This window comes from Sylvia atricapilla, chromosome 20, assembly GCF_009819655.1.
Source record: "Sylvia atricapilla isolate bSylAtr1 chromosome 20, bSylAtr1.pri, whole genome shotgun sequence".
Taxonomy (NCBI): Eukaryota; Metazoa; Chordata; class Aves; order Passeriformes; family Sylviidae; genus Sylvia; species Sylvia atricapilla.
In genome coordinates this window covers 4,759,905-4,781,578 of record NC_089159.1, presented here as the reverse complement: position 1 = coordinate 4,781,578, position 21,674 = coordinate 4,759,905, and the positions used below count along the sequence as shown (strand labels likewise).

Here is a 21,674-nt window from a genome sequence, read left to right as displayed (position 1 = left end):
CAAAAGAAGCAGACAGAAAAGGAAAGGGAGGTACATGTAAATCTTTAAGGTAAAGGGGATCCTACAAATCCTATTTCTTTCCTCTGCTCACCCTGGGTCATCATCCAAGCGACCAGAATCCCTGGGAAATGTTATTTCTGTATCAGGAGCAGCAAAGGAATGGTACTGTAAATTTGCCCTGATTCACCCATGCGAGGGACCAATTTGGCAGATCATCCATCTTGTTCACTGTACACTGTCAGGGATGGCATGAATTCCCTACATGATAAACAGATTTCTTCTCAGGTCTGTGTCCTTTAACCCACAGCAAGGTCAAAATTATGGCTGCCTAGCTAATAAACTGCACGGCACTCGTTCAACTTCCCTCTAATTTTGTCCCTTGTGCCAGCTTATACAAATCTTACTGAGTAACTAGAGCAGCTGCAAATTTCCTACACAATTCCTCATCCGTGCACGGTGAGCCACACGGAGCACAGGGGGAAAAAAAAAAAAGACAAAATAATAATAATAATTTAAAAATAACACCAAAAACCAAACCAAACCCAACCACACAGGACTAAACAAAAGCATTTCTTAATGCCTCCTTCTCCCTCTCCTTTCCCTGCCCAGCCTAATTATGAGCACAACAAAGGTAATCTGTGTTATCATCTATCACCGAGATGCTCTCTGCTGCTCACATATTAGCTTATTTATTTTTTATATCACTTACCAAGAGCTTACTTGAATTTCATTTTTAAGACCAATCTGCTGCTCATTTACTCCAAAAGGTGGGATTATCAGAATCTAATTTTGGAAGGCAGTACAGATGACAAACTGCTTTTTTTTTCCCCCACCAAAAGGCAAGTGCACAGTGATTTCAGGCGAGGCATTATGTACACGTACTACAAATAACTCAAAATATGTTCCCCATTCATTTTTAGCATTTTTCCCTTCTGGAAAAGCATTTTCAAGACCACATAAATATTTGAGGAAAAGATCCATTATTTGGGAAAGTAAATTCAATAATCAAATAATGCAAACATTTCCCCTTAATCTACTTAAAAAATTAAATAGACATTTAGAGTACAAGTGACTGCTGACAGAACAAAGGGGAAAATTGACTGTATTCAGTATTCCAGATTTAACTGTCAATCCACAGCCATTTCACATGTTTTATGAAATAATTTGGCTGTATTCATTTCTCTGAAGTTCCTCACAAGACAAAGACACAAATTCAGGATATCTGAAAAATATACATTAAGATTTCCAAAGCAGCAATTGAACATTTCCAATGAAAACAATACCCTGGAAGCTTATTTCCTTAAAACCTGTTCTGCTTTTTGAACCCCACACTGCTCTGAAGAATAACACTAACTGAAGAGCAATCCTGTTTCTTAAAAGTAATATTCACTGGATGTTTTCACATTTGTGTTTAGGGAGGAAAGGACCATTTTGTCAATATAAATATAAAACTGCATTACAGAACAACCTGCAAACTCCACAGCCACCACCTTTGGATGAAATTACTTCAATAAATCCCAAGTAAACTTTGCTGTACCAAAGGGGTTTGCTTTCCAACAGCCTGCATCCAATTTAAGATGTGAAGTAAAAGCTCCAAAGCTTCAAAAATGAGGTGCTGGAAGAGCTGAAGAGATCAAGAGCATCACCGGTGACAAGGTCATTGCAGAACCTGGGGAATTTTTAACTTTCAGGTAGCCAAAGACATCAGTAATGTCCTGGGCTTTACAGAGGCTGGGGGAAACAGGGTGTCCCCAAAAATGACTTTATGGAATGATGGTGACCATTAGACCCCACATGTGATGAAGACACAGCTTAAAATCACAGTTTTAAATGATAAAAACCCCCCAAGTAATTTCTGTACAATTACAGGTGGGTGTTGACAAATGTCATTAAACACTCAAGACATAAATGCACTTAAATAATCCAAACTTTTGAAGTAGAACTGAGTCATGAAAGAGCAAAGGTTCTACCAGCACTTTTTTACATTATTAATTCAAAATATAGGAGTATAGGGAAGTTAAGCCCTTCCAAGTGATTTTAAGGGGCACATTCAAATATGCAGCATGGGAAATAATAATCAAAAATACAAATCAGGTACCAGAAGTGATGTCTGCAGAAATGCAAAAAAAGCTGAAATGTTTGGCAAGTGGAATTGGGCCCCATTCATGGCCAAGACACGAAGAGAACCAAACAGCAACACTGGCTATTTCACAGCTGCTGAGACAGCTCAGGGAGAGTGATGATCCTGCACTGAAGGGGAACTTCCAGGCTTTGGAGGCAAATGTGTCTCCAGAAAGACAAATACACCTGATTCAGTCTGCCAGCACAGATATCCCTGCTTGGGGACACTCACTCCTGGAAGAGCACACTTAAGTCAGGAAATTCTTCCCTTCTGGTTTTTCCTACAATATCAGAGAGGGATGCACAGTCTAAAATGAAGATGTATTAATCAGTGGAAACAAAGTCAACGTTACACAAATATCTCATTTTTTCTTTTAAAATGCCATTTTCTCAATATAAAATTGCTGCTTGAATGACCATCTAAGTACAACAAAACCCCAAACCATCATCACAGCCCTTTCCCTCCCCATCCCTTAGTATCTATCTGGTAAGAACCTGAACTAACTTTGCAAACAATTCAGCAAACAGGTCTGGGGTCTGAGTATTTTACAAACCTGGTTGAGAACCATAACAAACTAACCCTGCCTTAGTTACACAAACAGAGAAAATCCTTTGTGGTCTTGCATTCCTTGGCACAATGATGAATCCAAATGCTGCTCTGGTCCCATCCATCCCCTATATCTTCCCCCTAGCATCTGCCATGGCAGTTTCAGAAAATGTGAGCAGGTCTGAAATCGAGAGTTCTGGTCTCAGTCCATTGATTACAGGTGGTTTTCCTGAACTCCAGATTTTCTTATCCTTCTCCAAGAGTTCCCACCCATGCTGGGGTCCCCAGTAGTGGATGCTGGAAGCTCATTTGCTTCATTTTCCCACTGATAGCCTGCAAATCACCAGGAAACACTTCCTCCAGCAGAGTCTCAGCCCTCTGCAAGGTCTGCTGGTGCTCTGCCATGTGGAATGTGAGGAATCCCAGGCTGTGCAGGGCTCCTCTCCTGCAGCTCTCCTGAGCATCACCAGGTCTGCAGGACCTCAGGGACATTCGGAACTGCAGGGCACTGCTCAAGAGGGACCAATTCTGTGATGTCCAGGAACTCTTCCCAAGGCCACAGGACGCATCCAACAGGTCCCTCCGTGCTGAAGCACAGCTCAGATCCACAGCACTCCTCAGCTGGAGGCTACTTCTCAAGTTCAGGACATCTCAGATGCAAAGACCTGCAGGTGCCACCTGCTCCAAGCTCCCAGAAGATCTGAGACATCTACAGGAGCTGACACCAGGGCTGGATGTATCCCCTCCATGGAGGGATTCAGATGACAGAGCAGTGCTGAGACACAGAGAAGGTTTCACCAGTCCCAGAGGCATCAGCTCTGCCAGCACAGACAGATTGCTCCACTGCAGCTTCTCCTATGCATTTTGAGAGCTGCAGGTTTGCTGCTTTTGCTCAGACCCCACCTCACTTCTGGCAGCAAACTGATTTTGCATCCACTTGCAAATCCAAAGTTCAGAGACTTGAACAAGAGCATTGGAATCTGGGAGCACAAACCACAAGGCTGCTCTCAGTCTCTCCTCCCAGCACACCTGAGACACCAGTGCTCCTGTCCAAGGCCTGCTGCTAACACAGGCTTAGCTAATAAACTGCAAAAGGACTCATGGGGAACGAGGCACAGAACATGGTGAAGTTGAGGAAGACCATGCAAAACACAGAAGGTATTCAGGGGCCTCTAAAAGGATTATGAAAAATATTATATTCTAAAGACAGCAGGCAGACAACAGCTGCCTTAAGTTTCAGGGAGAAGTGGATTGAAAAAACGGATCCACTATAATTTTCAGAGACAAATCTCTGTCGTTTATCTGATCCACTATTTAAATTTCAATACACAGTCCTCTATCTGCAGCAATAATAACCTAAATTCCATTTAGTGTTCATTTGAGCAGTCAGGATAAAGTCATTTCTTATTATCTCCCCACTGTGTAAAAAACAGCTTGAAGGTAGGAAGTCAGCAAGCATTTTCACCAAAAAGTAATTATTGTAAGTGACATTTTTACTGCTGGCATGCCATAAGGCGAACTGCGCATTTGGAAGGACAAGTTGCTAAAACAAAATGACAGGGTACTCTGTGACATTCTGATGAGAGCCCAAACATGATTTCACTGGCTCTTGCTTTGATGCACCACTTTTCCCACTGTCCATAGCTCAGGCTGCAGGTTTGTTCCAAACTAATCCAAGCTGCTTCTTGAGGAACTGGGGGGAATGGGCACGTCCCACGGGAGCATCCCGGGCTCTGCTCACTCCCAGATCAGCACATGGGTGGGCAAGATGAAAGCAGACAAATGTGGACAGGAGATTTCTCAGCAATCTCTTAAAAGAGCATTTGCTACTTCAGGGCTGCATTTACCTCCTCATGTAGATGAGCTAATGGACAACAAGAGGCCTGGCAGGTTGCCTGAGATCAAAGTGTCTCACACTGGGACTGGATTAGTTTCCCTTTCCCTGATGATGAGGCTGCCCATTCCATCCAATTTGTAGACCAAAACCTGGTGAATGCTGCCCTGAGACTCAGGGCCTGATCAACATCCCCAGGACAACCCTGGTATATTCAGTTTTCAAAGGTGTGAAAATTTCAGGGAGAGATTTCTTCCCTCCAATCTTCTATTTGATTTTACCTTTAGCTATGGCTGCCTTTGCAGGGTCCTATCAGAGAATCACAGGATGATTTGGGTTGGGAGGGACCTTAAATCTCATTTTGGTTCCATGCCATGGGCAGGGACACCTTCCACTATCCCAGGTTGCTCCAAGACCCGTCCAACCTGGCCTTGGACACTTCCAGGGATGAGAACAAATTAGCATTCTAAAGTTAATCTTTTAAAGCACCATAATAGCAACTCTCCTCCCTAACAGTGGGTGCAGCACAAGCCTCAACTACGTAATAAAGCTGTGCAGCACTTGTGGGAGAGCACTGCAACACATCCCTCTTCTGACTAATTAAAGAAAATACGCGTGAAAGCGCCTTCTCCCAGGTAGTGCTTTTGGTGGATTTACTCTTGAGTGAGTGAACCTTGCCTAGTCACAATTTGCAAATTAATGTGGCTCATGAAAATATGATCCTCCCTACAGTCATAAACTCCCCCAGTCCTGTGTAGGGAGTGCACAAGGCTCCCTGCAGTTTGCATCTCTAATGATGTCAGACACGTAGGTACGTGCAGTTAGAGTTGTGAGCGCTCGCTGGAGTTGCCACCACTCTGACTGTGGAGGATTTGTTTGTTTGTTTGCTTCACAAAGGTTGTAACTTTGGGGAAAATGTTATTCTGGGTCTTGGCTCCGAGGGAAATTTTATGTGGATGAGGGGAGGGATCAAAGGAAAAAACCCTTTAGGAAAGCGTGCAGATGTATGTGTGTCTGCACGGAAAGGGGAGGAACCAGCTTTGGTTAACTCTGCCATTACTGGGGCAATATAAAACTAAAGGTTCCCACTCTGCATATGAGTATATGTTTAGTGTCAGGAGCACATAAAACTGAATAATCAGGGTAGATGTTAAAATTACCTGAAAAAAATCTGCTTTTGAGTATTGCTGAAGGATTACGAGGTATTGCTGCAATTTAAGTTGTATTTTCAATAATTGTTTTAGCTTTGCACCTCTGTTAAAAAATGTTTTCAGCTCTGGAAAGCAGAAAGAGCTGGAGAAACCAGATGAAGTTGAGAAAAGAGCAGGTAAGATGGGAGCTGGTGACAGGCTCATGGGGAGAGATTTACAGCTGGATGTTTAAAAGTACTTGAAGAAGTTGGGCAACCAATTCTCCCTTCAACAAACCTGCAGCCACAAACGCCTCTGAGTTCTAGAAATCCCACTGCTGTGCCCAAAGCTACACCAAGATCTATTTTAAGGCTACATAAAGTGAAACCATCAGACTTCCACTGAGTCAGGAGGACTGGGGAGTACAGATCACTCCAAAGGATGTCTGCAACTTTGTGCAGGAAGATACAACTTGGAGTCAATCAGTTCAAGTGCAATTTGTCCTGAGATCTGACTCTGGGGCAGACACACCAAGCCCTGACACAACCACACCCCAGCAGAAAACCCTCAGAGGAAAAGAATTAAAGGGGCATTTTTGCAATAGCCTGAGGGGAAGATGAGGCCTCTGTAGCCCTAAGCACTACTTTACAATAAAACACTGAAAAAAACGAGGGGAAAGTTAAGAATATTTTAGCTAGGTTTAGACCCCCAGTTGAAAACATCAGAGCAATGCCCAGGTCAGGCCAACAGCCCCAAATCATCCTGTGATTCTATGATTCCTGAGCCAGAAGTGGAATCTTGCCATTGAAAACTGAATTATAATTTTTGGTTTTACACATCGCCCATAACCAATAAAAAAACTCCTTTCTAAAAATACACCATATTTTAAATTAGGTAATTAATGGCAGAATCATGGCTGCTCTAAAAGACATTGCTCTACTCTGCCAACCTTTACTTAATATTCAGATTTTTCTGTGCTTCTGTAACTTAGCTAGAAATCAATATTTAGAAATAACTGCTGGAAAATATTTTCAATAACCTTATTATTAAACCAGCTTGTGTGCAGACGCTTTATTAAGGATTTTCTGAGTGCTAAAACAAATATGTCATGGAAGCAATCAATCAAGACGCCACAACCCCACAGTGTTATATTTTTAGTATAATCAAGACAAACGCGTGCACAATGCACTTTGGAAAAAACCAGAGTGAGAGCCTCCTCGAGGAGGTTCTGCTGCAGTTTATGGTGCCTTTGTTGACTTGCTGACCTCGTGATTTGAGGTGTTAAACCAACTTGCTTGAACGTGGCACCAGTTTTATGACTGTTTGTCGGCCTCCTGTATCAGGAGCCTGAGTGTGAAGGTATTTCCACACCCTTCTTGGAGATTTGATTTTGTGTCTGCTCCACAGCAGAGGCTGCAGCAGGATGCATATGTGCACTGTGCACTGCATTTAGAGAGATCTCCCCCTCTAAACAATGTGGACATCCCCTTGCCACGGGCTATGTCCATATGGGATGGATCCCAGGCTAATGACTGCTGCCTTTTCTTCCTTCCTTCCTTTTCCTTCCCTCCTTTCCTTCCCAACCCACCCTCAGCAGAGGGAGAAACAGACTGACCCTGTGCAGCGCTGCACTAAAGATCCTCCTTTTTGGAGGAGTGCTGGAGAAAAGTGCTGAAACAAAATGACATTTACATTGTACGCAACAATATTATAAAAGCTATTAAGGTACATTATTTTACACATCCTCATAATCTCTCCATACTGCTTTACTTAATTTGTGATAAAATTGTTGAGAAAGGGTACTTAATGTAGGACAGTCAGTAAAAGTAATTTATCATCTTCCCGCTTCGGTGCTCACGTTATCAGCGAACTCATTTTCTGCATTCATCATGCAATCAGCCTATTATTTGCATATTAATCAGGCAGTGGACCATGAAAGAGCCGCATCCCAGCCAAATGCTGCACTATCTCAGGAGGAACACTCAGTAATTATCATACATCAGTGTTATGATGTGGTAATTGATTATAACATCTTTCTGTTGCCCCTGGGGAGTCCCACTGCTAACCCAGCTTCAGGCATTCTGTGCAGATTTTTCTCTGAAAATTACAGAAACCATTGCTGTCCTTTTATTAATGTTTTTTCCCTTTACAATAGACAGCTCTCTGAGCATTTCCAGGGTACTTTTGCCTTTTTCTTTTTTTTTTTTTTTAATGAAACCTTCATTAGGGAAAACACCTGTCTTGGATCAAAAAAAGTAAAAAAGAAATAACCAATCACCCAAATCAGACCCCCCCCCAGAAAACCCAGTTGGGCTGGTTCATGTTCGTCCTCTCTCTTTCAAGGTCTGGTGGCTTTTGAGGTGCTGGTGTGGCTTATATAATGCCCTTCCCCATCAAACACAACAAAATGTTGCAACTTCAATAGACAGTAATTGCAAAGTTCGCATTAAGGCAGTTAAGTTGCTTTATTTAGGTGCCAAATGAGAGGCTAATTTTGGTCCTCTCCTAAAGGACAAATGAAACATCTGCCAGTTCAAACTTGCACTATTTTTAGGACCCAAGTTCCAGAGGGGTGAACCAGAGAAACAAACACTAACCACAGCTGTGGTTACACCGTGGTCAGTCTCACACCTCCTTCGTGTGGGAACTCATCCCAGGATCCCTGGGAAAGCAGCAAGGAAAGGGGAGATGGCTCTGGAGATGAGGCCAGAAGGGAACACCTCATGCCAGAAAACAGAGAGGGATGCTTTTAGAAGGGCATGGAGGGCCAGAACAATGGGGGAATGGCTTCCCACTGCCACAGGGCAGGGATAGATGGGATATTGGGCAGGAATTGTTCCCTGTGAGGGTGGGGAGACCCTGGCACAGGGTGCCCAGAGCAGCTGTGGTTGCCTCATCCCTGGGAATGTTCCAGGTGAGGCTGGATGGGGCTTGGAGCAGCCTGGGATGGGGAAAGGTGTCCTTGCCCATGGCAGGGGCTGGATGGGCTGTAAGGTCCCTCCCAACCCAAACCCCTCCTCTGATTCTGTGGCAAGTTGCCATCAGCAATATCTTTGACAAGTATAAGTACTGAACATGTATCACTGGGCCTATTTTACACTTCTTGTTGTAATTGTATTTTCTCCTTTCATTGGCTTTTTAATTGCCTATCTTTCTCTTTTCACTTTTATTTAAATTTGATCTCAAATCCACTTTGCTTTGTTTTCAACACAAGTTGCATTTCTCATCAGATTTAAAATAATCACTGGATTCTTTCATTTGCTGTTTCTCTGGAAGGTTGTTGGCAAGTTAAAAAACCCTCCAACACATATCAAATGAAGTGAGACAAATTTCTAAGTTTCTCTCACACTCTAATGCAAAGGACAGGCTGGAAGGTAACTTAGAAGACATTAATTTTCTGGTAATATTCTGGTTTTTTTCATCTTGGGAATGATTTGCTATGGAGCAATATGTAACTCTATAACCAGAACAGGCTGTTTATTTCCCTGTTTCAGAGCTGCTGGACGAAGAGGATTTCCATCCCAATTATAAGACGGAAATAACAACTTGCACATTCGGTGCTCACACACCTTTTCCCCCAGTATTTTGGGAGGAAAATAGTCCATTATCTGTTCTTTGAATTGAAAGCAAGGTAATTTTCCTCCAGTGGAGGAGCATTTGGTAATTTGCTGAGCAGCAGTTGGGCTGTTGCCCAGGAGGGCCGAGGGTACCGTGGCCATCTCCATCCCACCAGTGGCCACGGGGCTGGACCTGCAGCCCCCCTCCTTTCCCCACCAGCAGCCAAAACACCAACATGAGCTTCTGCCAGCTGCCAGAGCTTTCTATCCCCGACAGAACATCATCTGCTCCCTTTGGAGAAGCGCCTTTCCAGGCTCTTGTGCAGCTGCCAGCCCAGGGGGGACAGAGCCCAGCCTACACCCCGGCTCCTGACCCTGCCTGGGGCTGCTCCGTCTCCCTGTGCTGGGGCTCCAGAGCCACAGCCTCTCTCCTGTGCTGCTCCAGTTGGTGTGGAAGTTGCCTTTCCCACCCAGCCCCTCTGTGGTGTGCAGCTGGCAGTGTGAGACCCCTCCCCAGGGGAATGCACGCACGGGGCAAGGGAAACGCTGGGAATTCACGGGATGAAGAGATAAGTGATGAAATGCGCAACAGTGGGATTTACAGAGAGTCAGAACCCCCCAGAAAACCCAGTTGGGCTCGTTCATGTTCCTCTCTCAAGGTCTGGTGGTTTTTTAGGTGCTGCTGTGGCTTATATAATGCCCGTCCCCATCAAACACAACAAAATGTTCGACTACTCAATGGCCACGGTTTCTCTCCCTAACTACACCCTCTTTTTAGCAACTCTCATGCCAACTGCTGCTCTCTGAACTACCTGAGAAGCCTGAGGCAATAATGGCCAGGAAAGTTTCTTTTTTCCACACAGCTTAAAAAAAAAAATTCATTTATTAATTCTGCTCTTTGAAAACAAATACTTTAAGGATAAGGCACTGCTGTGCCTGGCTCAGTGCTGCTGCAGAGCCACACCTGAACTCCTTGCTTGGGGATCTCACACTAAGGGGGAGAGTGAGTGTCAAGGACCTGCATTCCCAAATTAACCACAGAAATAAAATACAGCTGCAATGTGACTGGGTAACTTCTCCAAAACAAATGCTAGGAGTCCATAACTACACTTTGGAGTGAATTAAATCTGCCTTCAGAATCCGGCACAGGTCTCCTCTTTGCTGTATTAACATTGTAATTGAGTCACAAGGAGTATCTGCCTAGAAAAGTGTTCACTCCCTGAGTTTGTGTTTTACTTTAGCCCTTCTGTAACAGCAAAGCCGTGACCACAGTAAGGACAGAGTCATTTTCTGCAGATTTAATCACTGGGTGGTCCCATGGACAGAGAAGGATACAACCAGGAGAGGAATTTCTCCACAAACACTGACTATTTGCAAAGCATCACTGATGGAGAAGGAGCAGGGCTGTGGGGGCAGCCTGGGCAGGACAGGCTCAGCAGCAAACAGGAATGTCCAGCTGATGGCCAGGAATCTGAGCCAGTGTCATGCTCAGAATCAACCTGAGGCACTGACTTCATGCTGCATTCCCAGGTCCCACTGAGGTGCCTTGACAGAGATTCTCCAGGTTTTATTGATACCAGAAAGGCTGCCAGGGAGGTTTTCGTGGTCCAAGTGTCAGGGAAATGGCACAGAAGATGATCACACACGTTACAGACAGACTACAACAGCTGCCTTTATCAGGAGCCAACTGATACCCTATGGTTTGAAATCCAGACAGCCACGGACAACTGCTCCTGAGCCCAATCCCAAACCACACAGAAAGAATGTGGAAACTTCACCAGGATGTGCCAGGGTGCTCCAGGGACAAGCATGAAGGTAACTCTTTGGCTGATGTACTCAGCTCTGAACTTTAAAACCACATTTGCACCTAGCACAAAAGGCCACAACTTTCCCAAGTCCAAGACTCAATAATTGGTCATCAGACACAAAACATCTCTGCAAGGAATTCCTTCAGTCGGCTGTCTGAGCCATGTGATCTCCCTTCTCTTCCATTTCACAGACTACATTAACCACAAACATTTCATGTCGTACATTTTTATTAACCTGGAATGCCAGCAAATGACTGCAAAACCATCTCTCTCAGTGGTTGCTGTTTTTTATTTTTTTGATTCAACAGCAAAAACCAGCTCCAATTTGGGAAGGTCTGTCAGCATCACTGCACTGATCACTTTGGTGATGTCACAGTGTAAGGATTCAGCTCTCCCTGTGCTAATCCCAGCCCACCCAAACAAACCAGAACAATGCAAGAAAAGATGATAAAACACAGGGGCATGGAGGTAAAAACTTCTCCTTTGCCGCCACAAAGCTACCAAGCTCTTCCCAGAAGTGCATCAGGATGGTATTCCCAAATTTGGGCTGCCAGCCTGGAACATGCTCTCTTCCCTACTTTTGTTTCTTCCAGAGCAGCCAATGTGACAGAATTCTCCTGGGATCAGGAAAATGGGAATATCCACCCAGCACACAGTTAAACTACCTGCCCACTCAGCAGCTTCTGCACTGGAAAATGTTACAGGAATCTGTAGTACATAAATAAATGGCTTTGCCATCACACCCCTGATCTCTCTGTTAATATCACAACACTAAACCATCCTGAGGTTTTTCCGATTTCTGTTCCCAAGGGATGATAAGAAGTAATCTCCCCGTTGTTACAAACGCCTTATTTCGAAAAGAAAGCTTTTATGCATATTTTAGTTGATCTAAATACAGTAGATCTCGGGTTTTTAAATCACCAGATAATATGCAATTATCTCAAGCTAGATTCTGATTTTGAAACAAGCTCTAATTAGCTCCCCATTTTATGCTGCTATAATCCTTTCTTCAACTCCCATGAGTGTTACTATTGCTAAGCAGCATGAGGTTAGGAATGATGGATGATACCCAGAAAGGAAGACAAACAAAAGGGAAATTCAAAATCCCCTGAGATCACCCGCAGCTGTATCGGCAAATGAAGATTTCCACATTAGGTCATAAGACGACCCTTACAGAAACACACACCAAAAAGGCACGTCTTCCTCCCACTGAGTATTTGCAAGCCTTTAATGTAGTATATAGAGAGTGGATGTCCTTCACAGAGGATAAAGAAAAAAAAAAAAAGTGAGTGTAAAAATTCCGTCTTCCTGCGAGCAGCCACGGAATCAACAGCACCAGAAAGGAAACTCTGTCTCAATCTCCTATAGATACGCAGCACAAACCCCCAAAATAAAACCAACTAATAAAAGCTGTGCACAGTACAAGTATTTAGAAAAATATCTGAGCCTTCTCCTGGCACATGGCAACTGTTCAAACCCACCCTGGCTCCCATCAGCAATAATGCAACTAAATAAGGGCCAAATTCATCACGAAAAAATGCTGATGCAGTTGGGTGACACTAATTCAACTTTTTTTTTCCATGTGATTTGGTCCATGCTTTTGACACATAAATCATTAAAAAGGCAGATTTACCCAAGGGCATTAGAGCATTTAGGTGGAAAGAAATACACAGAAAAAATGTTAGAAAAGACACAGCAATACTATTTTTGACCACCTAGGGTACAGATACCATTTTTGTGTAAAACGCGTACCCTGAAACTTGCACAAAATCACCAAGCCTTGAAGAAAGCTCACAGGCAGAAAATACAGGTCTATACCTGTCTGTCATTTTGGTATAGTCTGCTTTTTCATGTAGTTCAGGAATACAGCTTCCAAAGAAGAAAACCAAGCCTGGCTTCTCTTTGCTATCTCAACATATATAAAAATACATATATGTTTATCCACTCATGATATGAAACACGGATGGGCCCATCTGGCCACACGTGAAAGTGGAAAATGACTGGACAAAAGGTGAGATTTTCATGAATGAGGTGTTAATCAAAACCTTATGATCTAGAAATGTAACTGAGTGGCTCAGAAATCCAGAAAACCTTGCTAGTTTGATAGAACAGAGCCAAACAGTAATGAAAATACTCCCAGCTAATAAAAGTTTGAGTCGTTACTATGCATGTTGACACTCTGTACACTGAAGACCTTCTTGGCAAAGCACTCAGGAGCCACTGAGTGTGTTAGTTTAATTTCACTTCTTTCCCTTCATGCATTCAACAAGTTCCAAGCCAATTATATTACATGGAAAAGGCTCCAGACCTTTCCTCGTTTCAAAACTGTTCTGATTAATTTCTGTTTTAAAATTACAAGTATGCAACCTTCTCTGCCTTGATTTTCCTGGGAAATGTCTCAGAAGACCAGAAAATTGGAGCTGTCTCTCTCTCTTTTTTTCTTTTTCTCCCTGCCCTGGAGTGATGGATCTTTCACAAATGCATAATTATTATTACCTTTTCCAAACTGTTTGCTGCATTTTTAATTACAGAACAGCTGCTAATAAAAGGAAATTACCAGACTGCCCTTCCTCATTCAAATAACTTGGTTTTTGCTCTTTTTGTTCTGCCTGGTGTCACAACCTTCCTTATTCCTTCACACACAGAGAAAGGCACCAAGAAAAGAACATTTTGTACAACAATTCTATTTTTAATCCTCCGAGAGGAGGTAGAAAAGGGCACGAGCCCATTTTCTCATTTGTGAGTCGGCTTTAAGGAACGAAGGAGGACAATCATCAATAACATGATTTTATTAGCTGATAGGAACGTGTCACCTCACAAAATATTAGCTCAAGGGCAGGAACTGACAAACGACACTGGGAGTGTGGGAGGGAACAAAATATCCCAGCAGCAAAACTGAACTTCCTGAAGGAAATCACTTTCAGCTCCCAGCGATCCCCCCGGGAATCCAGAAGGTGGTCGGATTTTAATACTATGGGCTTGTCTTTCCATCTTTTATAATTAGAGTTAGTCATAAATATGAAGATTAGCAATAACAATGCAGCATTTCCCAGCTCCTCTGATTTCAAATTCCCCCTAAAATGGCTACAATTAATTACTCATATTTTCCACGCCGTCTTGGGCGTTTGTGACTGTGACACTCTTGCACGGCATTGATGCCACAAAAAAAAAAAAAAGTACTCAATGGCATGTTTTTAATGAACCATCACAGGAAATTTCCATGTTCCCTAAATGCTTGGCTATAAGTAACAATAGCCCTATGATTGCAAATAATTTTCTCCCATTTTGGTTTTGTTTTCATGGCTTGTTTTTACTGGGGGCATTTTTTTTTTCTTTTATGTATTTATTTTCAACTGTTCTCCTTAAGAAAAACGTGGACAGAATATCATCACGAATTTTCTTCTAGTAAAATCTTTTAGAATGCAAAATAGTCTCCCCAGTAAAGAGAAAAAAGCACTTTGGTTGGGACATTTAGAGTAAAGCCAGTGAGCTGCAGAAAAAAAGGAGTATTTCAGAATAGCAGAAGGGTGGAAGAAGAGCACAACCCATCCCTGTCTGTGCCCTGAAATGCAGCAGTTCTCTAACACAGGGCACTGGCTGTGAGCACAGAGCAGGCAATGGGTATTTTTCTGGAGTGTTTTACGTCAGTGAAGCATTTCATTGGTAAAGAGGCTGTGTGGGTAGAGTTTGGTATCTAACAGCAGGAACACAGCTGTTCTCTCCTGCCCCAGCCTCCCTCCTATCCTGTGACCATCTCTAAAGCCTTCAGCCACTCACTTCCCTGACACTCAGCTTTGCTGCATCTGCTTTTTTATCTATTTTTATTTTTTGCAAATGGAAAAGAGTGGGGGAAAAAAAAAAGTCAGCTGGGAATATTTAACGAAGCTTGAAAAAGACGTAACGTGGTCTGTTCCCCACCTTCGGATTAACAAAGCAGATTTTGTGCAAAGGAGAGTGGAAAAAAACCTACCAGCGAGTGAGGCAGCTGGAGTATGTGGATCACATTACAAACCAAGGGCTTGTTTTACAGCCATTGTCACATGTCACATTGATAAGCTGAACTATGGCAAAAAAACCTCCCTTACAGAGCCAATGATCTCTAAGATCAGACAGAGTCTCTTTACCTAATATATGCAGCTAAATATGCGTGCTCCCTACATCTGCCATAGCAACAAGGAGAGAAGGAGGAATTAACTGCATTAATAAAAAAAAAAAAACAACCTGAAGGGACTCCTGCATGATACAACAAAACGTGAGAAACCTCTCAGCATCAAAGCAAACGCAACAAAAGCACAGAGAATTATTTCAGAGCAAATCATTGAAACCAGCTGATTACCTGAGCTTGCACATCCCTGCTGTAGGGAATCCTGTAATGATGTCACAGAGTGAAGGACTAGATAAGAGAGGAGAGGAAAATCAGGGAACAATAAAAGGAGATGCCAAACCACAAACTAAACAGTAAGCAGGCTCAACAAATAGCAAAGTACTGATCTCAGCAAGGAATCACTGCTCAGTTAACTCATGGCACAGAAAGGTAGGACCCAGGCCAGGCTCCAGCCTGCCTTTTCTGTGTCCATAGGTATTAGGGGAAGAGACAGCCACAATAAAAGTGTCATTGCAACCCAGCGTTCCCCCTTTAAAGCTTAGTTTTCCAGCTCACCTCCTGAGACAGCAATCGATATTCTCCCTGGAACAATCCACAAAATCCCCTGTGCAACCCTAGGAAACAGCGCGCAACATTTTCCAGCTCTTTGGCCAAAATTTTTGGGATTGCGTGTCACATTCATGCCTAGATAATATCACCCTAATGAGGAACTTGATAACTGCTGCTTATCAATGACACATAAACGTTTGTAAACATTCCCAGCACGTCCCCTTAGGGACTGGCTGGGCTGCCAGGGTGGATGGTGCCACTTCCACAACGCCTGGACCAGCACTGGTGCAAGGCTGGCTTACTGCAAATTTAAAAAAAAAATAAATAAAAAAATACAGAAAATAAAAAAAAGAAAAAAAATCTCCTCCTCCTCCTCAACTCAAACAACATAGTGGAATTTTAATTACCTTGTCCTTGTTGCTGCCCTTGTGCAGGCAGGACACACTGTCCCAGCTCACCATTCAACCAGAGCTGCATACGAATAAATGGTTCTCGGCCTTTTTGGGTCAATTTGCTCCATGGCTTTGGCCTGGAGAGCATGTCACTGACACTTCCTTGGGACAGCCCCAATACCTGAAGTGAAGCAACCAAGAATGGCACGTTAACACACTGGCACTGGAAACGGGGGGAATTTAAGTCATTTTGGTTTCCTTTACTGTAGCGCTCAAATTGTTTGTATATGGACAATTATAAAAACTGTAAAAATTGGACAATTATAAAAACTGTTTTTTCTGGATACTCGGATGGAAATGCTTTTCTTCCTGCCGTGTTGCCTTCTGAAGGAAGGTGTTTTTTTTTCCTGCAGGATCTGGGTGGCAGCAGCCTGGTGAGGGATTTGCATGCTTTTCATATTTTGTGTCAAACAGTTTCATCAGTTTTAACAGGAAAAACACCCAGTCCAGGCACACACAGGCAGATGAAACAGGCAATGACTGGCATGTATTTTGTTCTCAAACAAAAATAATTGGGACTTTTGAGACTAGGCCTATATTTGGTTGATTTTTGGGGGACGAATTACAACGATGTGTTTTCACCTGTAGCAGCGGCTGCTCCACATAAGTAAATATTTAAGAATACAGCTGACTGCAGTGAGTGGGTGCAGAATTTCAGACAGGCAGAATGCAATTACTTGCCTAGAATTCAGCACAGGTACAAGAGTTAAAAATCATCCTTAATGAAAGCTGCCATGGGATCTTTAAAGACCCCGAGAGGTCAGACTTTTCATTTTATATCTTAGTGAGAAGGTAATAGTGCGATGCCAGCTCCTATTACACTTTTACATTGATTCAATTCTTTATAGGAAGAAGAAACAACAAATGTCCAACACGTTTTACAGCCTGGGAGGGGTTTTCTGGTGGTTAGGGACCCTCAAAATCCCACGTGCTCAGTGCTTAGGGCTCACGACGTGAGAACTTCAGGGAGCCTTATCTGTAATCAAACACAGCCCTAAAACATCTCAGAGCACACTGAGGTGCTGAGCACCAGGTATTAGAAACGACTTGGAATTCTTGACTTCAGACTAAGGAGAGTTAGGGGATTTTCCGTGTGTTTGTTTTAATGCCCTTGTGCACGTTTCCAAATAATAGCAAAAAAGGAAAAATGCTCTTGTGTCCATAATCTTCGCTTGTAATAAAGTTAAGGCTCTCCACTTATGACAATGGTATTACTCAAATATTCCACGAATTCATTACATTAAGCATGAAATATTGAGTCTCAGCAACGTTTGCTTCAGCTTTCAAGTTTTCTAAACTTGGGGCCCCATTCCTAATTCCAAGTGGCTGAAGCCAATCCCTGCACAAAAACCCTTGCAATTCCTACCACACAGGCAAACGCATACTTTAGTGAGCTTACTTTTGAAATACTTCACACACGGAGCAAAAACATTTTTTCCACAGGACACCCGTGGCACGTCCCCCTCTGGCTCTGCACCCGTGTCAGGAGCAGAGGGCACAATCACAACACTGGCGGAAACAAGAGAGAACCACTTTTTCTTTACCTTTTCCCCAAAGATCCTTTGGCAGATGCCATTCTTTGCTAGCTTTTCCTTGACCTGCCGCGTTAGCTCTATCGTATCCACCTCCTGGTACATATAAATCTCATACTGCTCGGGTGTCAGTGGAGGAACCGAAGGTTTGGATGGCTTGGACAAGGACACGATAGGGGATGAAGGGAGGGGGCTATTCTGTGGTGTCTCACTGCGACTGGCCCCGGTCATGCTCAATTCAGAACTCTGCGAGTACGGAGATTCCGCGTTTGGCCACTCTTTCCAATACTCGGAAGAAGACGGTCCTTGGAGCTGGCTACGATCTGGCCTAGTCTGATTGCTGACCTTTTCTTTTCCACCACTGGCTTCCTCAACTTTTATATCTTCGGGAAGAGCTGCATTTCTTCTCTCATGCTGCACAGTATTCCACCAATGGTCCTTCCAAACACCACCACGTCCCAACTCATTTTTAACATGCCTCAACATACCCTGGGCAGAATCACTTATTCCATGAAGCTCTAAAACAGGTGCCTCCTGAGGCTCCTTTTTGAGCCCAGAGAGGTTCTGCAATGCAGAGATACTGGAATCAGTGACAGATGAATGTTTCTTCAGGGATATGGCCAAAGGAGAATAGCTGGAAACCGAAGACATTGCAGGTGTAGACACTAGTTTGGGGGACAGGATAGAAATGTCAGCTTGAGATAGAGGTGGTGTTTTTAAGGCAGGTTCAAGGGCAGCCTGCTGTGCCTCCATTTCCCGTCGGGCTTGTTGCAGAATGGATCGAATTGCATCATCAGAATTGCCACTGCTAGAGGCAGAAGGCGGCTGAGCCGGCTCAGCTATGAAAAACAACCAAAAGACTAAATGCAACAGAGGAAAATGCTTTATATTCAACACGTGCTACTGTAAACATTGCCCTGACAGGAAAAAAAAAAAAAAAAAAAGAAAAGAAAAAGAGGGAGCTGCAATACATTTCTGGATGGGAGGGAGGAGTTTTCACTAAGCAAAGATTTGCACTTTTCAAAATAAGGTAAGATTTCCAAAGTTCTTCACTGGAAAATTTTGAGAGTTGCCAAAGTGCTGGATGTTTGCACGCACAGGCTCAGCTGCACAAGTCTGGGATCACTTGCCCTTCCACTATTGTAAAAAATTTCAAATAAATGCCTTTGAAAATCAAGCCTTCACCTCTTCCTCCCCCACCCCCACGTGGTCAATAACATTTTATAGCTGCATTTACAAAGTTATTTAACCTTTCACTTCACTCTTTTCTCCACAAATGACTTTAACACGCACTCAGAACTGAACACAGCTGCATTCACCTGGACAGACTATTACAGCATAAATAAGGTGAGACCTTTTAACTTCAAAAACACAACACACAAATTACAACAAAGGCAGAACTTTAGGAAGAGATGATCATCATTATTTCACTGACAAACTAAATATGCTCCTGTTTTCTTGTTCCACTGTCCCAACCACTGAAATAACCAGCTCTACCAGAGCCAGGCTGATACCTGGCCATCACCTTCCCCCTTATCCAAAGCTCTAGGGTGGAGTCACGGGTGCTCTCAGCAGAGATAACCCCCAAATGCAGCATTCCAGTGGGGAACCAGGATTTGGGTGGCTGTGCTGCAGCAGTCGGGGATGAGCAGAGACTGGAACGTGGGTGGGGAATTATCTCTGCAGAGCCAGGAGGTTTTGCAATGGCATCTGCTTCTATTTCAGTCTCCACTGAGGTCCCCAGTGCTTGGAAACCAGTTCCTCTGAAAGCTGCTCTGCAGAGAAGAGGGAAAGTGGGGAAGCACCAGGTGGGAGCAGGGAGCCCCACACTGCAAGGAGTGGCCTCCAAGTGAAATAAGATTTGCAACACTGTGTACAGCTCCAGTAATACTACGGCTCATCTGAATGCATTTCTGAATTTGCCTCCCTACATTCCTTCCTGTCACAGACTGCAAAATACATGAAAAGCTGAGAAATAGGAAAAAAAGACAGTGAGATTCTCTCTGTTGTTTTATCTGCTGGTTTCACAGGGAGTTTTGAGGCCGAATTAATATTTGAAAGGAAGTCTGAGACTCTCAGATGAAACATGCTACTGAATAACATTCTTGCAGTTTCCTGCACAAAGCCCATATTTTTTCTCTATGTAATAATTTCCTGTATAAAGTCGTATTATTTAGATCATATATTAACTAGTGTTTTATACTCTGCCATGAGATTAACTTAGTTTTCATTTGAAAGACAACTATCCAAAACCGTAGATCAGTATTTACTTTAAAAAATGAAACAGAAGTATTGCACAGCAATTTCTACTTCAGCCCAATAGCAGCACTGGGAACTCATAAAACTGAGAGGGCTATGGACTAGACAGAAAGTTAATTACATGACAGCATACAATGAGAAATTAGACTCATCTCAGGCTAAGAGGGACTTTTTGGGAAAGGGAATGTGTTTTGGATTTGCCAGTTCATTCACTGAATATGTTCTGTAACCAAAAATAAAGTCATCTAGAGTCAGGACTGAGTGTGCCTATATGAGTACAGGATGTACCATGGGGCTGGGACTGGTAATTGCTGCCTGAAGTGTGACCTTCACCCCAACAAATCCATCCAGCCCCTGTCCCATGTCCCTGGGGCATGAGCGAGACAGAAGAGGAGAGAAAGGAGGAGCTGTTCCCTTTCCAAGGAGCAAACTGGGAGAAGAAGGGATTCTGCAGGTCCCCCTCAGTGACTCCTACAGGTCTGGAGGGCAGCCAGGAGCTCAGAGCTCTGCACAGGGATAAGGTGCTCAGAAATCCCACAGGGAGCAGGGCAGAGCAGACCCCACCACGCCGGGACACGTGCGACCTTAACTCAGGATGCCTCAGAGACAGAAAAACAACTCCACTGAATAACAATAAAAATCTCCAAAAAAACCTCTTCAAACCTACACTGAAGGTTTTAAGAATATAATTAACTGACCAGAAAGCTCATGGCAATTGTTTTAATTAAATTCTGCAGTAAAAGCAGGCAGAGACAAAATGAGCCCTTACCTGTTTTCTGTACTTGCAGCTCCCTTTTGGCTTGTTCGAGAATGGATTTGATGGCTTCATCAGAGCCAGACTCTGTGGTTCGGATTCGTGTGGTTATGTTACCTGGGGAGGAAGACACAACTGATGACACCAGGAAAACTCTTATTTGGCTGCTTTTATAACACAAAGACACACTGTATATGATACACGGCCAGCACAACCTGAGGACAACTTGCACAGGACCTTTACCAACATTTACACAACATAATAAAATTTACTTAACATAATACAAGCAAAATATCCTCGTTGTGCCTGTCTCTAGCTGCCCTGGAATGGTGAGAACATCAGAGAAAGAACTAGGTGGTCATATACTCCTTTTCTATGGTAATATATATAGATCTATTCTTTTTCCTTTTCTTTTTAGCTTAGTGGTTTTTTTATATTTTTTTTTTAGGAGGGGGAGAGGAAACAGAAAGGAAAAGAACTGGATGGGAAAAGAAGAAAGCTAAAAACATAAGCCCAGGAATCAAGTTAAAAATGGCATCAGCTGCTAGGCAAACTAAGATGAGTATACATTCAGCCCAAAACAGAATTAAAAAGTAACTCAATAAAAACAATTTTTAACCTTCTGGAGGTTAATACATTAAGAGAAAGAGTCATTTAAACGCAGATACCATTTGAAGTACTCTCCAGCTAAGAGCTATTACTTGGTTGTTTGGTTTTGCTTCTGGTTTTTTGGGGTTTTTTTTGGTTTTATTTTGTTTTGTTTTTAACCTCTAAGGGGAAGAAAAGGAGGGAAAACTGTGAGTGCTACTGCACTTAACTGCATTTTCCATTATGGGATTATTGTTTGTAAGCAAGTGAGGCAATTTGTGACTGGAGTCAAAATAACTATAGGCTTTTGGTGTACTGGCTTTTGTTTTTCCTTCCTTCTGGTCTTACTAAAAGAAAAATTCTGCAAGTAATCTGTAACAAAAATGTGCAGATTTCCTCCTCAGTGTAAACGTATGGATCTGATGTTCACTTATCTTG

General features: G+C 43.1%; 1 protein-coding gene across 7 annotated transcripts in view; it reads right to left on the bottom strand.

Annotated features, from left to right (window-relative positions):
- CUX1 (cut like homeobox 1) overlaps positions 1-21,674 on the bottom strand; it is a 274,071-nt gene that overhangs the window by 48,757 nt on the left and 203,640 nt on the right. For 4 of the 7 annotated variants that reach the window (XM_066333199.1, XM_066333201.1, XM_066333202.1 and 1 more), the window contains 4 exons: positions 20,664-20,765; positions 17,648-18,474; positions 16,059-16,224; positions 15,334-15,390 (listed from right to left, as the gene is read on the bottom strand). The exons of 1 other annotated variant lie outside the window; for it this stretch is intronic. In XM_066333199.1, the coding sequence (XP_066189296.1) occupies positions 15,334-15,390; positions 16,059-16,224; positions 17,648-18,474; positions 20,664-20,765 (1,152 nt within the window). The remainder of the gene's footprint in view (positions 1-15,333; positions 15,391-16,058; positions 16,225-17,647; positions 18,475-20,663; positions 20,766-21,674) is intronic. 2 more of the 7 variants (XM_066333200.1, XM_066333203.1) reach the window with 2 other exon arrangements.